Here is a 20,668-nt window from a genome sequence, read left to right as displayed (position 1 = left end):
CGGCCCGCTTAAACCGAGCTCAGTGCATATTAAGCTGTCCTTGGCTACTAGTGGCCAAGCCACGCCCTGTGCGCTAGTAGAACCCTTGGCACCCTTAGGCCGTTGGTTCACTAATTACCTTGCATGGCATAATACCATCTATTCAAGCATACACAATAGGGAACTCTTAGTCCCATCACATATATTCAACCAGGTACAATTTTCTTACCTCAAATCTTTGTGGATACTGATTACGAGCAATGCTCCTCAAGCACGACCCGTTCCCGAGCCCTAGCTTTTATCACCTAGCCACAACCAAAGTGAAGGATACCATCAACAAACTTAAGTGAGCTTCTAGACAAAATTCTAATCTCCGGAACATTGAATTTCACCAAACATGGTAAAAGATTCTATCCCGAGCACCCTAGGTTAAATTCCCAAGCCTAGAATCTCAAAATCCCAAAATCCCTTAAGGGTCGCGGCATTAGCCATCCATGCCACGACATGGCCCCAATCTGAGACCACCCAATGCCCAAAAACAGGTAAGGATCGCGGTCCTACTTAGACCATGCCACGGCCTGCCCTCCTTCCTCAGCATCCATCAGCTTCGAAGGGCCGCAGCTCACCAAGAACTATGCCGTGGCCCGACCTCTTCGAACCCAGAAAAATCACCATTTTTAACTCCCAAACCTCATGAAAACTCACTCAAAAACACAACTCAATTATCCAAAAACTTCCCACAAGATTCCAGCAACACAACCCAGCTGAATCCTAGGCTAGAAACCCATAGAAAACCCATTACAATTACTGGAACTTTCTAACCCAAGAACTCAAAAACCAGCCATGCCAAACTCGAATTTAAGCCTCTAAATCATGAATTATAACTTACCTCTTCAGCTGAACTCCTTTCCAAAGCAGAATCCCTGTTAATTCTCAAGTTTTCCAGCTCCAATTCAACCTTAACATCAATTGCACAATCATCTCATTACTCAGTCAAAAATCAAAGTTTCTAACTTCAAAACACAGTTTAATTCTTACCTTAGCTTTGATTAGATGTGTTGACTGTGTTTTTAGCCAACGACGTGAGAACTTCAAATACGACAAGCCTTCAAGAGAATTTAATTCACACAGACGGTTTAAATAGGAAAAGTAAATAACACAAGAGATTTTATAGTGGTTCAGCCCCGATTGTCGGTAATAGCCTAATCCACTTAGAGTTGTGATTTATAAATTTGTACTCAAGATCAGATGGACTGAGCCAACTGAGTTTCTTCAGTACAGATTGCAAAAATACAAGAATTCTCTCCAATATCAGCACTTTCTCTCTCTAGAATACTCAGACCCAAATTTTCTCTCTCTAGAAAGAAGAAGCAGAAGAAGCCCCTCTCTAATCCCATAAGCCCTCTATTTATAGGCTTAGGGTCGCACAACTGATATCCCTTAGAATCGGGATATTTTATTATATTTATTACATTTAAATTACAAAGAAACATTCAAAATTCAAAATGTAACAAACCCCCCATTTGTGGGAAGAATGAGAGATTTCCGCATATCTTGTTGAAGTTGTTTCTGGAAACCTTGACTTAGTCTCCTCTTGCTAATTGCTTCACCTCCTACTAACCACCCATGCAAGTGCTGGTCGGACATGTGCATGGTGGTAGGACATGCACTTCTCTCCTCTAACATGGCACTCTCCTCTAGCATGCCATGTTTCTCCTCGGACCAAATCCTTGGGGTCTCCTAGGACCACCCTCTTGGGGTCTCCTAGGACCATTCTCTTGAGTTCTCCTTCAAGCTTTCTTTGGACCAAGGTGATATATGCATGGCTCTCCTCGGACCAAAGGTCATGCATGCTTGGCTCTCCTCGGGTAAGTCCGAGCCTACCTCCTTCAATCAAGGTTCGATCGGACTTTGTGGCCTTCTCCTCGGACCAAGGTGGTCCGAGCCAAACTTCTCTTGCCTTCTCCTCGGAACAAGGTGGTCCGAGGCATCCTCCTTGACATCTCACCTTGGACAAGTCCGAGGCACTCTCCTTTAACATCTCCCAACTATGTCCGATCGGACATTGTGTAGTCTCTCCTTGTCAAAATCTAAGTCTTAATTCTTGGCTAGCATGGGACTCCTTCTCCTTAGCTTCCTAGGATGCATTCTCCTTAGCCTCCTAGGATGCACTCTCCTTAGCTCTCCTAGGACCAAGGTGCACTTGGCTTGGTTATGACATCTTTCAAGCAGTCCAAATTCTTTGTCAGTCTACCGGGTCACTTTATCACAACTCTGAGGAGTCAACGTATTTATTGACTATTTAATGTGTCTTTTACGGACCATGTACTGCCATTTGTCACCTTTATTGCCACGTTATTGATCTCCAATTTTTGGGTATAATAAGATGTTCCTTGGACAATCCTTGAGTTGAGCCTCTAAATCCCCACCTTAATTCTAAAAAATTCCCAGCTTGATTCACTAAATTTCAGTGGTTCCTCCTTGTGCTTTTCCTTGGAAGAGAGAGAGAGAAGAACTGAGAAAGATAGGTCGGTCTAATATTTGTTCTACTGTTTTCCTTTAATTTAACCTATTCTTATCCCATTAAGTCAATCCCGAGGCTCGGGGTGCTGGAAACGTCCCCAAGGGCAAAACAGTAAAATTCCCCAATATTCCCGCCTAGACTTCCTAACCTCAAATATATCTCCATATATTTACTTTCATAACCTGGTAACCTAAATAATTACCCGATACCTAAAATACCCCTGACTTATCCTAAGTCAACTATTAAGCCCCGTTGTGACTTTTCCCACTATCCAGCTCCCTAGGATCGCCTCAGGTCGCATGCTGCAGATTTATCCACATGATAATGTGGTTCTCACATTTATAACATTTAACCACAATTCAACATTCATATAATCATACAGACATTCTTAACATATAATCATGTATTAAATCAATAAATTCACACATAAACCAATTATGCGCTCCCGACACACTAGTCAAGGCCCTTAAGCCATAATAGTGATTTTGGGTCGTTACACTTTAGATGTGCCCCCCAGGTGGGGTCCTCCGGAAATGGTCCCCACCCGTCCGTTAACAGGGTGCGGTCCATTGGCAACTTGCTGCTGTTGGACACCTGGTATTAGGACTACAGCCTAAGGGGTAACACTGCGCGACCTTTTGCCGGAAGAGCTTCGGTCTTGCGTACTGGTGGAGGTGTCCTAACTTAATGAGATTTTCTACTCATATTTACGCTGCTGGCACTCGTTAGTGTGGTGCCCCACGTCATTGTGGTAACAAAATAATTTGGCCGAGTCTCTTCTTTCCCAATCTCTTCGAATCGGTTGACGCCTTCGAAAATGGACATGCTGCTCCGTGGCTAGAAATATATTCTCCCGAGTATCAAATAAATTTGTGTACTCAGAATATTGAGGATGATACTTCTCCTCCAAAAGTGTCTCTGCTATCTTGGGCTTCTTTCCTTTTGGCTTTCCACCACACCTGCTACCACTCGGGGCGTCACTGGGTGCAGTGGACTGGGCTGGACCAGTATCGAATACAGGCTGGAATGCACTGTACCCAGTGGGAGCTGCTCCATATCTCGTTGGTGCATCACTAAAACTAGCGCTGGACATGGCACTAATGCCAGCGGGTGGTGCAAATTGTTGGGGCCCTGTAAGGCCTGCTAGTGGAGGAATGTAAGGCGAGTAAGAGTTTCCAAGGACCATATAGTTAAAGACCATTGGAGCTGGGAAAGGAACCGACCCTCCGAATGCCCCGATTTGGGCGTCCTCCCAATTGATATACTCCTGAGCCTGACGAATGAAATCGTTGATCTTATGGCATCTCCTCCACTGGAGGTCATCCCACAGGGGAGAACAAGCTCGGATATTGCCTTGTAGAACCATTAGCTGTTGGGCATCGTCGACTTGCTTAGTTCTCGCTGCTTCCTCTTTGAAATGTTTGATGTAGGACTTAAGGGCTCCGATGCACCCTTGCTTTATGTTGGTCAACGCATTGACTTCGAAGTTTACCTTCCGAGTAACTATGAACTGCCTTAAAAAAGATGAAGACATCTAGTGCCAGGAATGGATGGACTCGAGTTTATTCTTCTTGAACTACTCGTCAACTGGTCCCGTCAAGGTTAATGGGAAGACGTGACACTTGGCATGTTCGGAGACGCGATGGACCAACATCAAGTGGTTGAACTTTGAGAGATGGTCTGTGGGATCCGTGGTTCCATTATAAGACGTGGTGGCAGGCAATTTAATCCTCGTGGTAACAAAGCTTTCACGATGTAGGGGGCGCAAGGCTCCCCATCTTCGTCCTCCGAGTCTGAGTCATAATCCTCTTCAGGTGTAGAGTCCAAGAACTTTACTTAGCTAAGTTAGATAGTAGTATTATAGTAGTTAAAGTATTATCTTTGTAACTGTGGATTTTTGGTTCAGACCGGGAATTAGTTGGACACTCATAGTAGTACTTATAGTTTTTCTAAGTTTAACCTATAGTTTAAGAATATTGATGTTAACCTAAGGTTTGATTATATGACTGATATTAAGGATAATATTTATTATACTATAAGGTTTAGATAACAACCAATAGGATTTTAAGCACATGTTATGTATGGATGATTAAGGATTAAGTATTTTGAGGATTTAATTTAATAAGGGTAAAGTTTGAATGCTTTAAGGTCAGTCAGCAGCTTTGAATACGTTGAGGGCTTAGTCAAGGCTGTTTACTCCATTCAAACTTAGCTAAAAATGTGTAATTTCGTGTTTAAATAATCAGCGTGTGCCGATATATCGCAGCTATAGGGGGCGATATATCGCAGCACGTAGATACGGAAAACACGAGACGATGCACGACAGCCTCGGGCATACTGGCCCAGGCGATATATCGCCTACAGGGGGCGATATATCGCCTCCTTCAGCATATTTTGGAACATTTTGAATTTGTTTTCCATTCAGCCATTCAACCTCTTGATAAGTCCAATACCTTTTTGAACGAGTCTTCAGCCTCTGCTGAATGATTATTCAAATTATTTTCACCTAAAAAGCTATTATTTTTATTCAAGTAAAATTTAGATCCTTTCATTCCTAAACTCTATAAATAGGACCTAGTACCCAGCCATTATTCATCTTTTGCTCTAAGTTCAGAGGCTGCAAGTGCTAAGTGAGTGTGAGAGTGTAAACACCTGGGTTGGGGAATCATAAGCTTGATCATTATAAGCTTATCAAACACTTTGGGAAGTAAGGTTTTATAGTATTTCAGTTTGAGGTGTAGATTGGTCTTACAAGTCTTCAAGGTAACCCAAAACTCTAGTTCATTTTTGTACTTGTTCTTTTAAGTTCTCATAGTCTTCTACTCAGCCTCTAACCTTAATCTTTATTTTGGTTAGGAAATCTAAGTTCTTAAGCAAAAAGGTTTTGGTAAGTATGTTTCTCAATGGTTTAGTCTTCCCATTCCTTTTCATCTCTTTTTCTTCATTAGACTCACTCTTTTTCATAATGGTTATTAGGAGTGTTCCAAAGTCCCAACGCTGTCCACATATCCCGGTAACTTTGGTAAGGAAAATAGGATAGAAATGCATATGTTATATGTTTTATATGTTATCTTATGTTTCTTATGTTATGATAAGTGTTATGATATGTATGTTTGTAGGCTTGGGCATATGATCCACATGACTAACAAGACCCCAAATAGATTATGGGCATATGACCTACTTAGCTAGTAGGACCCCACTAATCTCATGGGCATATGACTTGTTTAGTCTATGGGACCCCAAGTAATAATGGCCATTATAGTAAGTGTATGATATAAGTGTTATGTTATGTTATGTTATGTTATGTTATGTTATGTTACGTTATGTAGTGTTATGTTCATATGCTTCTTATGAAATTATGTATATGAGCTATGTGTTAGATTTTCCTTGCTAGGCATTAGGCTCATTCCTTTTTGTTTATATGTGCAGGAAAATAGCTATAGTGGCGGGAAATATTCGTGGATGCTTGGGGAATGTGTATCGGTGATGAATGGATTCAAGGAGTCGAGAGTTCGATTTCGAGGATATAGTCTTTTTTTTATGGTTTTACATGTATTTTTCTGCACTTTCTATGTAACTCTTTTTCACTTTAAATTATGTTTTGTTTTAAAGACAATGGGATCCCATATCCTACTTATTTTATGAAAGTAACTTTTATTTCTACAAGTTTCTAATAAAGTTATGGTATTTTCGCAAATGTAAGTTTTATTAAGGATTTGTATGTATAGTTTCGTTAATGGTCCAAAAGTCTAGAGTAGTGGGTCATTACATGAGGCTTTCCAGCTAGGATTGTAGAGGATCCGAGCTTTGTTTTGCACTTTGCGTCGAGCGCTTCGTCCTTCGAGCATTATGACATTCTCGGAGTTATGGTTGATGCCTTTCTTCGGGATAACCCATGTGAGTGGCTCTACCCTTGTGAGCATTAAGGTTATCTCATAAATTGGGTTGTGTCTGGTGGCGATTGTCGTCCTCGGGATATCCCACTTCAGTTTCTCCATCTGAATCAATGTAGTTGTTACTTACTGAGACGCTTGTCCCACATCCTTGGTTGGCGTAAACATTTCTATGAGCCCCTCGAGCAGGATTTCTCGGAGGGTATTGTGATGCAGGTGGAATTGCACCTCTTCACCAGCCGTGATCAGTGGTGGTGCGCTTAGGCAGCTCTCCTCGGGCTCCTTGAATACTAGCAGTAGGGCGGGGTCTTGGAACAAAGCACCCTGGATTATTGTCATGTCTTATCAAGACATGTAAGGGCTTGGATGGATGACACCCCCTCTTTTTCCCTTGAGCTGCTCCTTCGCCAACTTTACCCTTGCCACGATCTTGTGGCCTAAGTGGGGCTCCAGCTCCAGCTTCAGCAGGCTGCACTGGTGGCACGCCTACTGGCAAATTCTCTGCCCTATCCATGGGGTGCTCGGGAGGATCACCTTCGGGATTCACAGATGAAACCTCAACTGGGTGCACGGGAAGCATGTCAAATGGCTGCCTTGGTGGTACTTCGCCATGGGGGTCCACTTGCATCCCTTGGGCTGCCAAAGTGGCCCTCATGGAATTAACCATCTCTTGTAGGGTAGTTATGTTCCCCTCTTAGGTATCAAGTTTCTGGTGTTGAAAGGAAATCTGGCCTTTAAGAGCCACCACCTCCGGTGTCTCCTCCGTGTACATGGACTGGATGTAGTCACTGTCATCATAATATCCATCATCCTCGCCATCGTACTCGACCCCATACTCGTCGCCGTACTCAGCGTTGTACTCGGTACTTTCAACATACTTTTCTTGGGCTACCTTCGGGTTCACAAGTGGAGGTGACCAACTAGTTTCTCTTCTTTCGCCCACATTGTGAGGAGTAGTGTCATCGTGGGCGTTTCTTCTTGTTGTAACCATTGTTGAACTTTTCAACACTTCATTCCGACTCTCAATGAAAGCATCAAAATGTTGACTACCTTTTTCGCTATCAACTTTAATAAATAAGAACTTAAAAGAAAATGAAAATGACACAGAAATTTATATGGTTCAAGTTATAAAACAACCCTAGTCCATAAGTCTATTATATTAATATGCTTGAAGCTTGAGAGATCAAGCTCCAATGAAGATTTTAGGCAGTGTATATGCTGCTCAAATTACATAATAGTCGAACTCCTAACAATGGCGTATCCCCGCCCTATTTATAGTGGTTGGGGATAATTAATGATTAATATCCCTCATAATTATGAGACTTTAGTCCCAATTATTACAATTTTCGTGATACTCAATTGGAAGGCCTGTACAAATCACACGTGGCCCATTTACAAGGTATCAACCCACCACTTTTTGGGGGGACACGCTGTTGGCGGTGTCAGAGAGTGGCTGCACATCTTCCTGTGTCAGGCGGCGCATTGGGACATGCTATTTGTCTCGTGTACAGAAACGACACTACTACACGCGGAGCATGGTACGTGTCAGGAGACTGCTAGTCCCAAGATGTTGTGCTTGACAGTTAACTAACTTTCCGAGAACCATGAACACTTGATGAGTGCCACGTGTCCTCTTGACGAAAACACAGACAAAAATAATAAAAATAAATTAATACAATTTCTAAATAAAACTAAACAAATGCGCATTGCATGATACTTTCACCTAGTATTTAAAAATCATTATAATTTGACAAATAAATATCATCATTATAATTTCACAAATATATATCATCTTTATAATTTGACAAATATATATTATCATTATAATTTGAAAAGTCGAATTCACATAATTTATTAAATATCTTTTATAAGGAAAAATATGTGTGTTTCATATGTTTATTTTGAATAAGCGACCGGCTCATGTGTTTTATTAAACAACAATTTGGACCCTAGATTTGATTTTAGTTAGAATATTTTCAAATGTAATATTTCATAATTTTCAGCTTCTGGACCACCTTCTTTGCTTATCTAAACTTATTGCATCGCCAACGACTCAATAATAGATCTTATAATTGAAAATATTTTGACCGAAATCGGGTCTATAGTACTATTTTTATCCATTTTGTAAAACAAAGAATCTGAATTATTATTTAACAAAACACATAAGCTGATTGCGTATTAAAAAAAATACAAGGACCAAAATAATATTTTTTTTATAATTATTGAATAAAGATCTGATTATTAGAATCAATGTAATTATTTGTAATAATAATAAAAAAATTAATACATTTTTTAAATAAAACTAAACAAACATACATACATTTGCCCATTACTTTCTTCTAATATTTAAAAAAATATATATTATCATTATAATTTGAGATGTCAAATTCACAAAATTTATTAAATATTTTTTACAATTGTTGAATAAAGATCTAATATTTAGAATCAATGTAATTATTTTTTTTTTAAAAAGTGAGAGTCAGAGTTTCAAACTTTCAATTTTCTTTTACCTTTGTATTTTGTTCCTTCAATTAAATTGATATATTTTTTTTATTGACACGTGAAAATGATAGATATTCAAAACAATTTTCGTCTGGAACTGAAAGAGTATCATAAATAATATCATAGCTAGGTAGCCACACAAGTTTGACTTTTAATTAATTTCACTTAAAAGGACCGGCACAAAACTGCAACCAATTTATTTCTCAGGTAAATGTAACAGCTCATCGATTTTGAGTTTGACTCGCTAGTACCTGTTACAACAAATATCATTAGTTATCTCACTATAAATATTTGGAGAATTAATGATCACCAACCAAATACAAGCACGTATATACAATAATACATAGAGAGAAATATAAATCTTAATTAATCAAAAAGCAATAAAAACCACAAATATTTTTCATAGCAGTTAAGCCTCCACAAAAGTATTTTTATTTGAAGTAGGTAATTGTATATTTATGTTTATTGATGTCAATTAGCGTAGATATTTTTTTATATTAAGTCTCACTAAAAAAATTGCGGTCCTTCTAAATATATACTTGTATATAAGTATATGCTACGGCATGTGGCTGTATATTTTATACAAATGACTTTCTCATGTATCATTTTTTTTTGTAATTAAATAAACAAAAAAGAAAGGTTGAAAGTACTAAATAATAATAAAAACACGTGAAATTAATGAAAACACGATCCCCAAAAATCCGAATGAATTGCAAAAATCTCACACAGAGAAAGAGAGTTTTGTGTGAGATAGACTTCATCAGGTAAGTAAACATTGTATATCTTTCTATAAAGTCTTCTTTCGATTTATGATTTTAGAAGGAAAAAATAAATAAATAAAAGGATTTTTTTTGGGAAATTTCATGTTATATTTTAATATGCTAACATAAGCTACTATCTAAATATATGACAATTTTAATTTTTTAGACAAAAATATCATTAATATTCATATACATATTTTCTCTCTCAATCCAAACTTTCTCTTTCTTTCTAACTTCTCTTATTCTCTCAATCACTCTAACATTCTAATCTTGTAGATCTCGCAAAATATCAAAATTAAAAAAATCATCTGAAACCGACATTTGAGTGAAAAAATATAAACCTTCAAAGTTTTCGTCAAATTTCAGTGCACAACATCGAAATTGTATCAAAATTGCACTGAAAAAGTATTGTTTTGGACAAAAATCAAGTTTTCATGATTGCATCGAAACATCATCGATGCACCATCGATTTTGCATCGAAACATCATCGATTTGGCATCGAAACACCTAAAGTCATCGTTTTGGCAAAAAAATAAGTTTTCATGATTGCATTGCAACAACATCGATTTTGCAGCGAAACATTATCGATGTACCAACGATTTTGCATCGAAACACTATCGATGTATCATCAATTTTGCATCGAAACACCATCAATTTTGCATCGAAACATTATCGATGTACCATCGATTTTGCATCGAAACACCATCGATTTTGCATCGAAAAAACATCGTTTTGGCCAAAAAACAAGTTTTTATGATTGTATCGAAACACTATCGATTTTGCATCGCAAAAATATCATTTTGGCAACAAAAAAAAACAAGTTTTTATGATTGCATCGAAACATCATCAATTTTACATCGAAAAAACATCATTTTGTCCAAAAATCAAGTTTTCATGATCGCATCGTAACACCATCGATGCACCATCGATTTTGCATCGAAACACAATCGATGCACCATTGATTTGCATCGAAACACCATCAATTTTGCTTCGAAAAAGTTTGGATTGAGAGAGAAAATGAGTATTTGAATGTTAGGGGTATTTTTATCTAAAAATTTGAAATTGTCATATATTTGGGATAATAACTTATGGTGGCATATTAAAAATTTTCACTAAGTTATTATGCATATAAGATGAAATTTCCCTTTCCTTTTCACATATTTAGATTGAATCAATAAATTATGATTTTTTTTTAAAAAAAATTAAAACTTAAATATAGTATAATTTTTTTTTTAAATTTACAACAATTATAAATATTTATAAAAAATATTAAAATAAATCCGTAATCAAATTTGTTGAAAATCCAAATTCAAAATAAGACCTAAATATATGCACCAAGTGTTTGTACCACAGACCAACTAATATGAAAGATTATCTATTATGCATTGACCTATCAAAGCAATATGAAAATTATAGTCGTTAATAATGCTTTAAACAAGTATATATAAGCATAATTAATATGAGACACATATAAGATGAAATATTATTTTATGTCGTTTTTCATTATGTCTGAAATCCATTAAAAGGCTAGGCAGCATAAACTAGGGTTTTGTTTTTTTTTTGTTCCTTTCGATAAAAATTAATAAAAATATATGTTTAATTTAATACTTGCTTAGACATCATTGGAAGGAAGGAATATATCAATGACATGACAGCTACAAGCGCTAGCTGCACAAGTTTGACTTAGTTTAAAATTTACTTAATTAATAATTGCAGTCCATAATTTTTAATTGCTTATTAATTAATCAGGCAGCTAATAGTATCCCACCAGCGATATTATATATCGTCACCACCGTTCTTAATTACTTGCCTCACTATCATATTTGGAGAATGAATCAGGATCAGCAACCAAATAACACGTACAGTATTAATTATAGAGAGAAAAATATATCTCAATTAATTAGCAAAAAAGCAATATGGAGCTGTTGTACACAACCCTTGTATTGGTCGTAGTTATTAGTTTGGTGATCAAAGTTTTCGAAGCTCTGATCTTTAAGCCGGAAAGGCTTCGATCGAAGCTCCGAAAGCAAGGAATCCGAGGGCCACAGCCGGCGATTCTGTTCGGAAACATTCTTGAAATGAAGAAGGCAAGGTCTCAAGTCAAGAAGCCACCACAAGGTCAAGAAATCATTGACCATAATTGCTCTCCTTTGCTCTTTCCATCCTTTGAGCAATGGACTAAACAATATGGTACGTACATTATTTGTAGTAGTTTTCCCTTTTATTATTCTTCTTATTATTATTATTATTATTATTATTATTATTATTATTACTATGTTATGTTATGTGTGTATAATGTAAATGCATATATGGCATATGCAGGTTCAACATTCATGTTCTCACTTGGAAACATACAATATTTGCAAATGAACGATTCTGATTTGATGAAGCAAATAACAAGATGCACTTCTTTAGACTTGGGAAAGCCAGCCCACCAACAGAAACTATTTGGTCCTTTGCTTGGCCAAGGCATTTTGAGCTCCAATGGTGCTCACTGGGTTCACCAGAGAAAAATACTCAGTCCCAAGTTCACTTTTGATAGTGTCAAGGTATATATATTTATATGCATGTAACTGTATAATTTAATTTTGAAATTTAGTTGATATAGTTTTATAACACTACTTGTTGTTTTGGTCAAAAAAAAAACAGGGAATGATGAAGTTGATGGTTGAGTCAGGAACGACACTAGTGAACACGTGGAGTAGTCAAATTGAGAGAGAGGGAGGAGTTTCTGATATTCAAGTGGACGACTATATGGTTGGTTACTCCAAAGAAGTGATCTCAAGAGCATGTTTTGGAAGAAACTATTCCAAAGGGGACCAGATTTTCTTGAAGCTTAGAGGACTTGAAGAGAACATGACTAAGAGAGCTTTATATAATGGAATTCCCTTATTGAGGTTCGGTTATAGCTTATAAATAACCAAAACATTCAATCCTTACAAATCTCGAATTATATAATAACTAATAAAACAAAACAATTTTTTTGATAACATATTTTCAGATATCTCCCTTCAAAGACCAACAGAGAAACAAAGAAACTTGAAAAAGAGGTTCGTAAGTTAATCCTAAAGGCGGTACAAGAAAGAAAAGACGAAGGAACTCAAAACGACGACGTATTGCAAATGATACTAGAAGCTAGTGATGTAGGGCAAGAACATGATGTTGAACGATTTGTTGTGGACAATTTCAAGACCATATACTTAGCTGGGTATGAGACAGCTGCAGTTTCTGCAGCATGGACACTGATGTTGCTGGCTACGAATCCAGAATGGCAAGACAAAGCAAGAGCTGAGGTCTTGGAAGTCACTCGTGGCCAAAGCCCTATTGATCCAGACATGGTTCGCAAGATGAAAACAGTGAGTACCCTTTAATTTGCTATAATACTTAGCTTACATGATCGACCCATCAACATTTTCTACATCAGAAATGTAAATATTGTGTTATATTTGACATGATTCCCAAGATGAAAACAGTGAGTTTACATGACCAATATAGATCAAATTTTTTTATTTTTTTTATATATAATTTCATGTTATGTTTTTCTTACGTAGGTGAATATGATAATTCACGAGTCTTTGCGCCTCTACCCTCCATCACTAATTGTGACTAGAGAAGCATTAGAAAATTTGAAGTTTGGTGATATTAATGTGCCTAAAGGGGTCCATGTTTGGATCATGATAGCCTCACTTCACCAAGATCCTGAGATTTGGGGACCTGACGCTCATGTGTTTAATCCACAAAGGTTCGCCAATGGAGTGAGTGGTTCATGCAAACAACCCCATGTCTTCATGCCATTCGGCGTTGGGCCTCGTGTGTGTTTGGGACAGAATTTCGCCATGGCTGAGCTCAAAATCCTTATGGCTCTTCTTTTGGCCAATTTCTCATTCTCTTTGTCTCCCAACTACAGGCACTCGCCGATTCACAAACTGGTGGTCAAGCCTGAGTATGGAATGAAATTACTCGTTAAGAAGCTTTGAGATTTTTAATTTAATTATATATTTTGCTTTTATTTTGTTGATAAATTGTAATCAATAAGCGCAATTCATGCATGTATGAGTTAAGGTTAATATTGTTTTAAGGTCAACAGCACTTCAATTATAATATTATAAGTGGTTACCGTATATTATAATCTATAATATTAAAACTATCACCATATATATCAACATTATTATTTTTTATATGCCTTTCTCTTTCTCGTAGTAATTATTTCTGAGTATATTCACACCATGTGACATGTGTATTGAGATTCGTTATAGGTATCATTGAATAAATTAATAAGACAAACACATTAACACAATGATATCTGGAGAAAAGAAAATGCCAAATACTAATATATTTAATTATATTAATATAAAGAAAAACTAGTAAAAAATTATCTATTTCGTGTAATGATGTATTGCCACAATTTTTTTTTTTTTTTTTTTTGAGAAAGCAAAACTAGTGTCTTTGAGTTTGGGTTTTATTCTATTTAAACTTTTCATTTTAGTTGGATTGTGCCACTAATATATCGATGCTAATGTTGATTATTAGCAACAACAACAAAATCGTCCTTAATAATTAATATTAGCGACAACAGTTTTGTCCCTAATAAATTGAACACCGCCCCTTATAATCGTGACTTCTGGATCAAATTTCGTCCCTAATAATATAATATTAGCGGCGACCTTTATATTATTAGCGACAACAAAAGTCACCCCTAATAGTTTTATATAATTAAAAAACTAAATAATATTTTTTAATTCATATAATAACAAAATTAAATATGCATAAAATTAATAATTTGTTCAAATTACACAACTATTACAATATTATCCAAATAAAATATACATACAATAATATATTAATTAAAAGTGATTGTTTAATACATATACATATACACCACACACTCACACACATGTATATCTATATACTTATATATACATACATACATATATATATACACATACTCATACACATACACATACACATACACACAAGGTCACACACACAAATATATATATAGTCTATACATATATCACTACTACAAAAATAGGCTTTCCTGACAATTTTTAACTTTCGTTATTAAGTAACGACGACAGTTTTGCAGGCAACGCTGACAGTTAGACGTTGTCGCCGTTGCTGGCAACGCCGACAGTTATTAGGTGTCGCTGTTGCAGGCAACACCGATAGTTATTAGGTGTCATCGTTGCTGGAAACACCGACAATTATTACATGTCGTCGTTGCTGGCAAAAAGCCGACAAGTAATAGTTGTCGTGGTTGACTCTCTATGTCCACAGTTTTTAACTGTCGCAAAGTTTCCACACTAGAGGGCACTGCACATATGTTGTCAATGCCCACTGGTTTCAAAATCAACGTAGCAATTGCAGTAAAAAAAATGCATATCAAAAGTTAAATCAATCAACATTGGTATCATTACCTTTGTATTTGAATAATTCTAACACTTACTAATAAAAGAAATACATAGTTCATAAAATGGATATCTAGCAAAGTTCCAAAAAAAAATTTCTTAAAACGGATATCTAGGAAAGTATGCACATCAAAAAGCTAAATTAACTCAACCTATAATTTGTTAGATTGATATTTGATTAGTGCGAACAATTTCTAATAAAAGAAATACAAAGTTCCAAAAATGACTAAATCCCCTCACATAGGTACTGAGCATGCATACCATCATATAGTGAGATGCGGCAGAATATATTTTGCCCACTCCTTTTGAATTTCATTAAGTTCAGCATCAGTATACGGTAAATCTGAATTGAACTGCAAATAATTAAAATTATAAATTAGATGTCAAATATATATGTAATTAAAATATAACTTTACTAAAGTTAAAAGGTAAACACATTTAATTATTACATTACTCAATAGATATGCTATGGTTTTTTGTTGTGAAACGAGATCCCTAACATACTTCATGCAGTAGAAACCACTCTGTGGTTTTTGGTTGTTGTTGGCACTGATAACATAGAAAAATATAAAATTATATTACATATACTTGTTAGCATACTTATAATCTAAATCGTATGTTTTATAAAGTTTAATATTACTAGCCTTTGGACTATAATACTTTAGGCTTATAGGTCTTTTCGTGTCATATAGCGTGAAAGCACTATACATAATAAAAGTATTTTAATTAGCAAACAAGTACTATTAAAAAGATAATATACATTAAGGAATGAAACTTATATAAACATACAACATAACTATATTTTTAATCTCAATGCGTAACTAAAGGTTAATGGGATCCAAGAACGCCACTAAATGTGAGTGAGTTTGAAATAGCAATAACATCCAATGTTCACTAGAAAACAAACAACCAAATATTTAGAAGATGACTATTTGAACTTAACATTTCAAAACTCAATATGAACTTGCTATTCCAGGGACAAATAAGAAATTGCTTCTCGCTCATCTGAATGAATCGATCTTTAAGTGCTTGAGCACGCTTATTCTCATGACCTACACTAACTTCACCTGGATGCTAAAATGCGTACAAATGATCCAACCCATTAGTATGTAGTATATCATCCAACAACCTAGAAATTAATCATATTTAATTATAAAAGGCATGCATATAATTTAAACTTTAAATTATAAAGGCATGAATATATACCTCAAATACAATATCATCAGAGTTTGTCCAATCTTGTTCATGTTGCAAAATTGTGTCACGTCATCCTTGAAAAGCATAGCAATCGTGTCGAATGCAAATACATGTGATGGGGTATTAATCTTCTTGTGGTGTTCATTATCCCATGGTCATACAAACTTCAATAAAGAGGTCAAAGTGCTTGACATAGATGCCGAATCATTATGAGAGATTGACACTACTGTTGGGGTTTTATGCCCTAATTAAAACTCAAATTCTTTGTAATCTCATTTTATTATCAATAAAAGAATAGAAATCATTTTTTGACTTGGTCAATCACTTTGCTCACATGTTTTATTTTTATGATTATTTGCTCCCCATTGTACCTTGGATAAAATCATCTAAATAGTCTCAATTAATTGATTTAATTATCAATTAGAATTATCAAAGTTGACCAGGTCAATTTTGGATAGTTTCACAGAGTTGTGTAATTTTGAGAAGAAAAGAAAAATTATGGCAGATTTATTAATTAAGATAAATTGGTATCTAAATTAATAAATAAATTTAAATCAAGGTTCAAATTATAAATAATTAATTTGATAAATGATTTAAATAATTATTTAATTAATTAAATCAATAGAAAATAATACATGCCTTGATTTTAAGTCCAATGGGCTTATAATCAAATGAGAAATTTCACGGGCCCATAGCCCATGATAATTTCGACTTAGGGCTTCAAAATGGCTAGTATTTTATTGATTTTTTAATTAAATTAAATGGCATAATTGAGTCTATAAAATGAGTGCTTAGAGAGAAGTCAAAACATAAGTTTGATAAGTCACAAGTCAGATTTTCTGATAGTTTTAGATTCTCTCTAAACACAAGTCATTTTCTAAGCCTCTTTGTTATTTTCTCTTCTTCTCTCTATATCTATCTCATGTGTTAAGAATTTCCCACACTAGTCTAGATGGTTCTAAGGATACATTGGAAGATTGTGAAGAAAATAGAAGATCGGTTCAGTTTCTTGATAATACTCTGCGGCAGAGAGGATATAAGAGTTAGAGAAACTGAAGGAAGGACTCTTTAATTCCGCTGCGTATACTGTAAGTATTCTATTCTTTGTTTCTCTTTGAATTCAATTTTAGAAACATGTTTTATGCTATCTCGTATTAATTTGTTTAATATTAGATATACATGAAAATAAATAAAGATCTTGTATAAGCTAATCAAACAACTGGCCTCAGAGCATTTGGTAATCTTTATTTCCATGTATGAACATGTTTAAAATTGGATTATATGATATGTTTGAATAATTTGATGGTTTTAATGTTTTTATGAGCATATTGATTTTATGTGAATTTTAGCAATTTTTATATTATTTTGATGTGTTTTCTATGCTATTAAATTTTATATATGCTTTATTTTGTGTAAAAACATGTTAAAAATTAATTAGAAAATTGTTTTTGTTTGAAAAATTGCTCAAAAAATTTTTTGGAAAAATTTTCACTCGCTGCCATGCACGCGCGCCCCGCCCACGCACCACCCGCGCGCACGCGATGAACAGTACCCGTGGTACTGTTCATCCAAATTTTTTATTTTTTTAAATTAAAGAAAAATAAAATTTGTTGAAATTTATTATTTATAATCAAAACCAAAAATATCTTTTTTGTTTTATCTTTTAAAATTATTTTTTCTAAATAAAATATTTTTGTTAGTTGAGATTTAAATAATTAGATATTTTCTACAAAGATTCAAATTTAAAAATAAACTAACAATTTAATTTTAAATTTTTTAATATATTAAAATATTATAATTATGATATCAGATATTTAAGATATTTTCATTTAAATTCTTGATATTTTTATCAAAACTTTAATTGAAAATATAAATATCTTTTTATTCTATAGTTTTTAATATTTAAATTATTTGAAATTTGAATATTGTTAGTTAGATATTTTTATGGATATTTGAATTTGTTTAACTATTTTGAGATATTTTAGGGTTTTTATAACTATTTATATTTTTTTTTAAATGGTTAAAATATTAGCTAATAGTTATAACAACACAAGATATTTTTGGAAAATAGTTAAGATATTGATTTTAAAATTTAAAATTGGTTAAATTTTGAAAAATATCATTTTTTCAGCCAATTAATAAAATATTTTTTTAATAAATGGGATTTAAATTAACTTTGGTTAATTTTTGATAAATCATATTTAAATTAAATTGATATGTTTTTTTATCAAATTAACCTAAAACCAAGTTGATTGTTAATAAATGAAATTTAAATTAACTGTTGTTAATTGTTGATAAATTTCATTTAAATTGACTTATTTTTTGTAAAAATTTAATTAATTTGAATTTTTTTTGATAAATTCTAGATAATTAATTGTGGTATTTTTGCAAATGACATAAATTGTGGTATTTTTGCATAAATTCATAGAATTGCTCATATAGTAACATGATTAGGCCCATCCAATTATAACATGTTTGTTTGCACTATATGTGGTATTTTTGCAATTGGGCTTAGATGCATATAGTGGCTCATATGTTTGTTAGATATATGGTATTTTGCCAAATAAAATATTCATAAAATGATAGGTTTTATTTGGGCCCATTAGAAAGTGTAAAGTTTAAATTCCTCTTTTGTGGGTGATTCCACTTGTGAATGCCCATTTGCTTTGCATGACTATGGTGGGCCTAATCAATTAATAACAATTAATAAAATGAAGGTTTAAATTCATGTCTTTTGGACCTTGTATGGAAGATAGGGGACCTTTGTAGTGGGAACAACATACTGGACCCAGCCCTCCTCCATACAAGCTCAATTGTTAAGACTCATTTACCTGAGTTGGACTTAATTGTATAGGTTCATTATATTAGTTAAACCTAAATATTGATTAGCAACAAATTAATTCTAAATTAATTGAATTTGTTTTTATGTGACACTTTAGAATTAATAAGAAACTATAGGACTTTGGTTTTAAAAAATTTAATTTGTTTATTTTTTTTTTTTTGGAAAACCGTAGTCATTAATTTTCTAAAAATAAATAATAAAAATACTATTTTTAGTTTTATAATGAGCTTATTTTAAGAATTTTATTCGATCTCCACCGTTGGTTTAACATAGTCAATAGCTTAATGGGGCCTCGAGGCGCTTTGATTCGTCCCCCTACGGAAGGTGTTCATTAGCTATTTTGACAAGGTTAGATTTCGAAAGATAGATAATTATAGGTCAAATTCTACTAGACTCACCCCTACGGTAACTACTAGGACTAAATCTATGATTATTGAAACCGTGGGTCTAGCTCATAAAATAAGAGATTTTGTTTTCTTATTTTGATCGAATAGTAGGTTGTTAATAATGGTGTCCATTATTAAATGAGTTTACAACTCTATTTAACTAGTGGTATTTTTTACTCTCGCCAACCGGGACAAGGATATCATAGATTAGTTAAAAATCTAAAGAAATAGAGATATGATTGTTTTTGGTATTTTTTTCTCATATCTTACATATTTTTTGTATATGTTGTGCTATTTCTTGAAATTTGTGTGAATAGAAGTTTTATTGAGCAAATGTGATTGATTTCTATTTTATTGAGAATTTGTAGTTTTAAGATAAGTAGTGTATGTGTCTACTCCCTTCCTTTCTCAACTTTCGATGGAGAAACTCACTGGAGAAAACTTCCGTAATTGGAAGCAAAATATCAACAAAGAGTTGATTGGTGACAACTCTGAATTTTTCATGATTGAGGAATCCCCAAAACGAGCACCGTGTCCGCACGTTAGTGATGGCGCCGTCAATGCTCGTGATGGCACCGTAAATGCTTGGATAGCACCGTCTCTACACGTTCATGATGGCACCATAAATTCTCGGATGGCACTGTGTCTGCACGTTCGTGCTCAACTCAACTATGGTCTGACGCAGCTCATGAACGAGCTTCAGATTATTGAACCTGTCATGGGTGGACATAGTAAAGGAGGTGAAAATAAGACTACTGATGTTGCTGTTGATCTAGCTAAGGTTGAAGCTCATCTAGCTTCGTCTTCGAAAGCTAGAAACAAGAGAAAAGGTGGACAAAAGAACAACCCCAAGCCTGCAAAGGCTGCAATGACGAGTGCACAACCAAGTGCACAAACGCCTAAGGGGAAAACAAGAAAAACAAGAAAGGTAAAGATAAGTGCTTTCATTGCAAAGAGAAGGGGCATTGGAAATGAGATTGCCCTAAGTTTCTAGCAGCAAAAAAAAAAAAACAAAGCTTCTTGAATTGTGGGAGGAAGTGAACGAAGGCAGCTTAAAGCTTAAAGCTTAAAGTTGGGAACTGAGCGTTCGTTGCGGTCCAAGCTAGAGGAAGAGCTCGTCTGAAGTTTGAAAATAAATATTTAATTTTAAAAGATGTATTTTTTATTCTAGATTTT

The 20,668-nt window shown here is 34.5% G+C and overlaps 1 protein-coding gene across 1 annotated transcript; it reads left to right on the top strand.

Annotated features, from left to right (window-relative positions):
* Window positions 1-11,575: 11,575 nt before the first annotated feature.
* Window positions 11,576-13,736, top strand: LOC133795640 (cytochrome P450 714C2-like). The gene is made up of 5 exons (XM_062233094.1): window positions 11,576-11,849; window positions 11,982-12,208; window positions 12,309-12,556; window positions 12,661-13,015; window positions 13,211-13,736. Exons 1-5 carry the CDS (start codon window positions 11,576-11,578, stop codon window positions 13,634-13,636), a joined length of 1,530 nt encoding a protein of 509 aa, XP_062089078.1. The 3' UTR covers window positions 13,637-13,736.
* The last annotated feature ends 6,932 nt before the right edge of the window (window positions 13,737-20,668 follow it).

This window comes from Humulus lupulus, chromosome 8 (assembly GCF_963169125.1).
Source record: "Humulus lupulus chromosome 8, drHumLupu1.1, whole genome shotgun sequence".
Taxonomy (NCBI): Eukaryota; Viridiplantae; Streptophyta; class Magnoliopsida; order Rosales; family Cannabaceae; genus Humulus; species Humulus lupulus.
Note: the sequence above shows the minus strand (reverse complement) of the source record. Positions and strands in the feature narration are given on the sequence as shown.

Coding starts and splice junctions, on each gene's coding strand:
- LOC133795640 (XM_062233094.1), top strand. CDS start 11,576: ATGGAGCTGTTGTACACAACCCTTGTATTGGTCGTAGTTATTAGTTTG. Junction 12,209..12,308: donor TCACTTTTGATAGTGTCAAG/GTATATATATTT, acceptor AAAAAAAAACAG/GGAATGATGAAGTTGATGGT. Junction 12,557..12,660: donor AATGGAATTCCCTTATTGAG/GTTCGGTTATAG, acceptor ACATATTTTCAG/ATATCTCCCTTCAAAGACCA.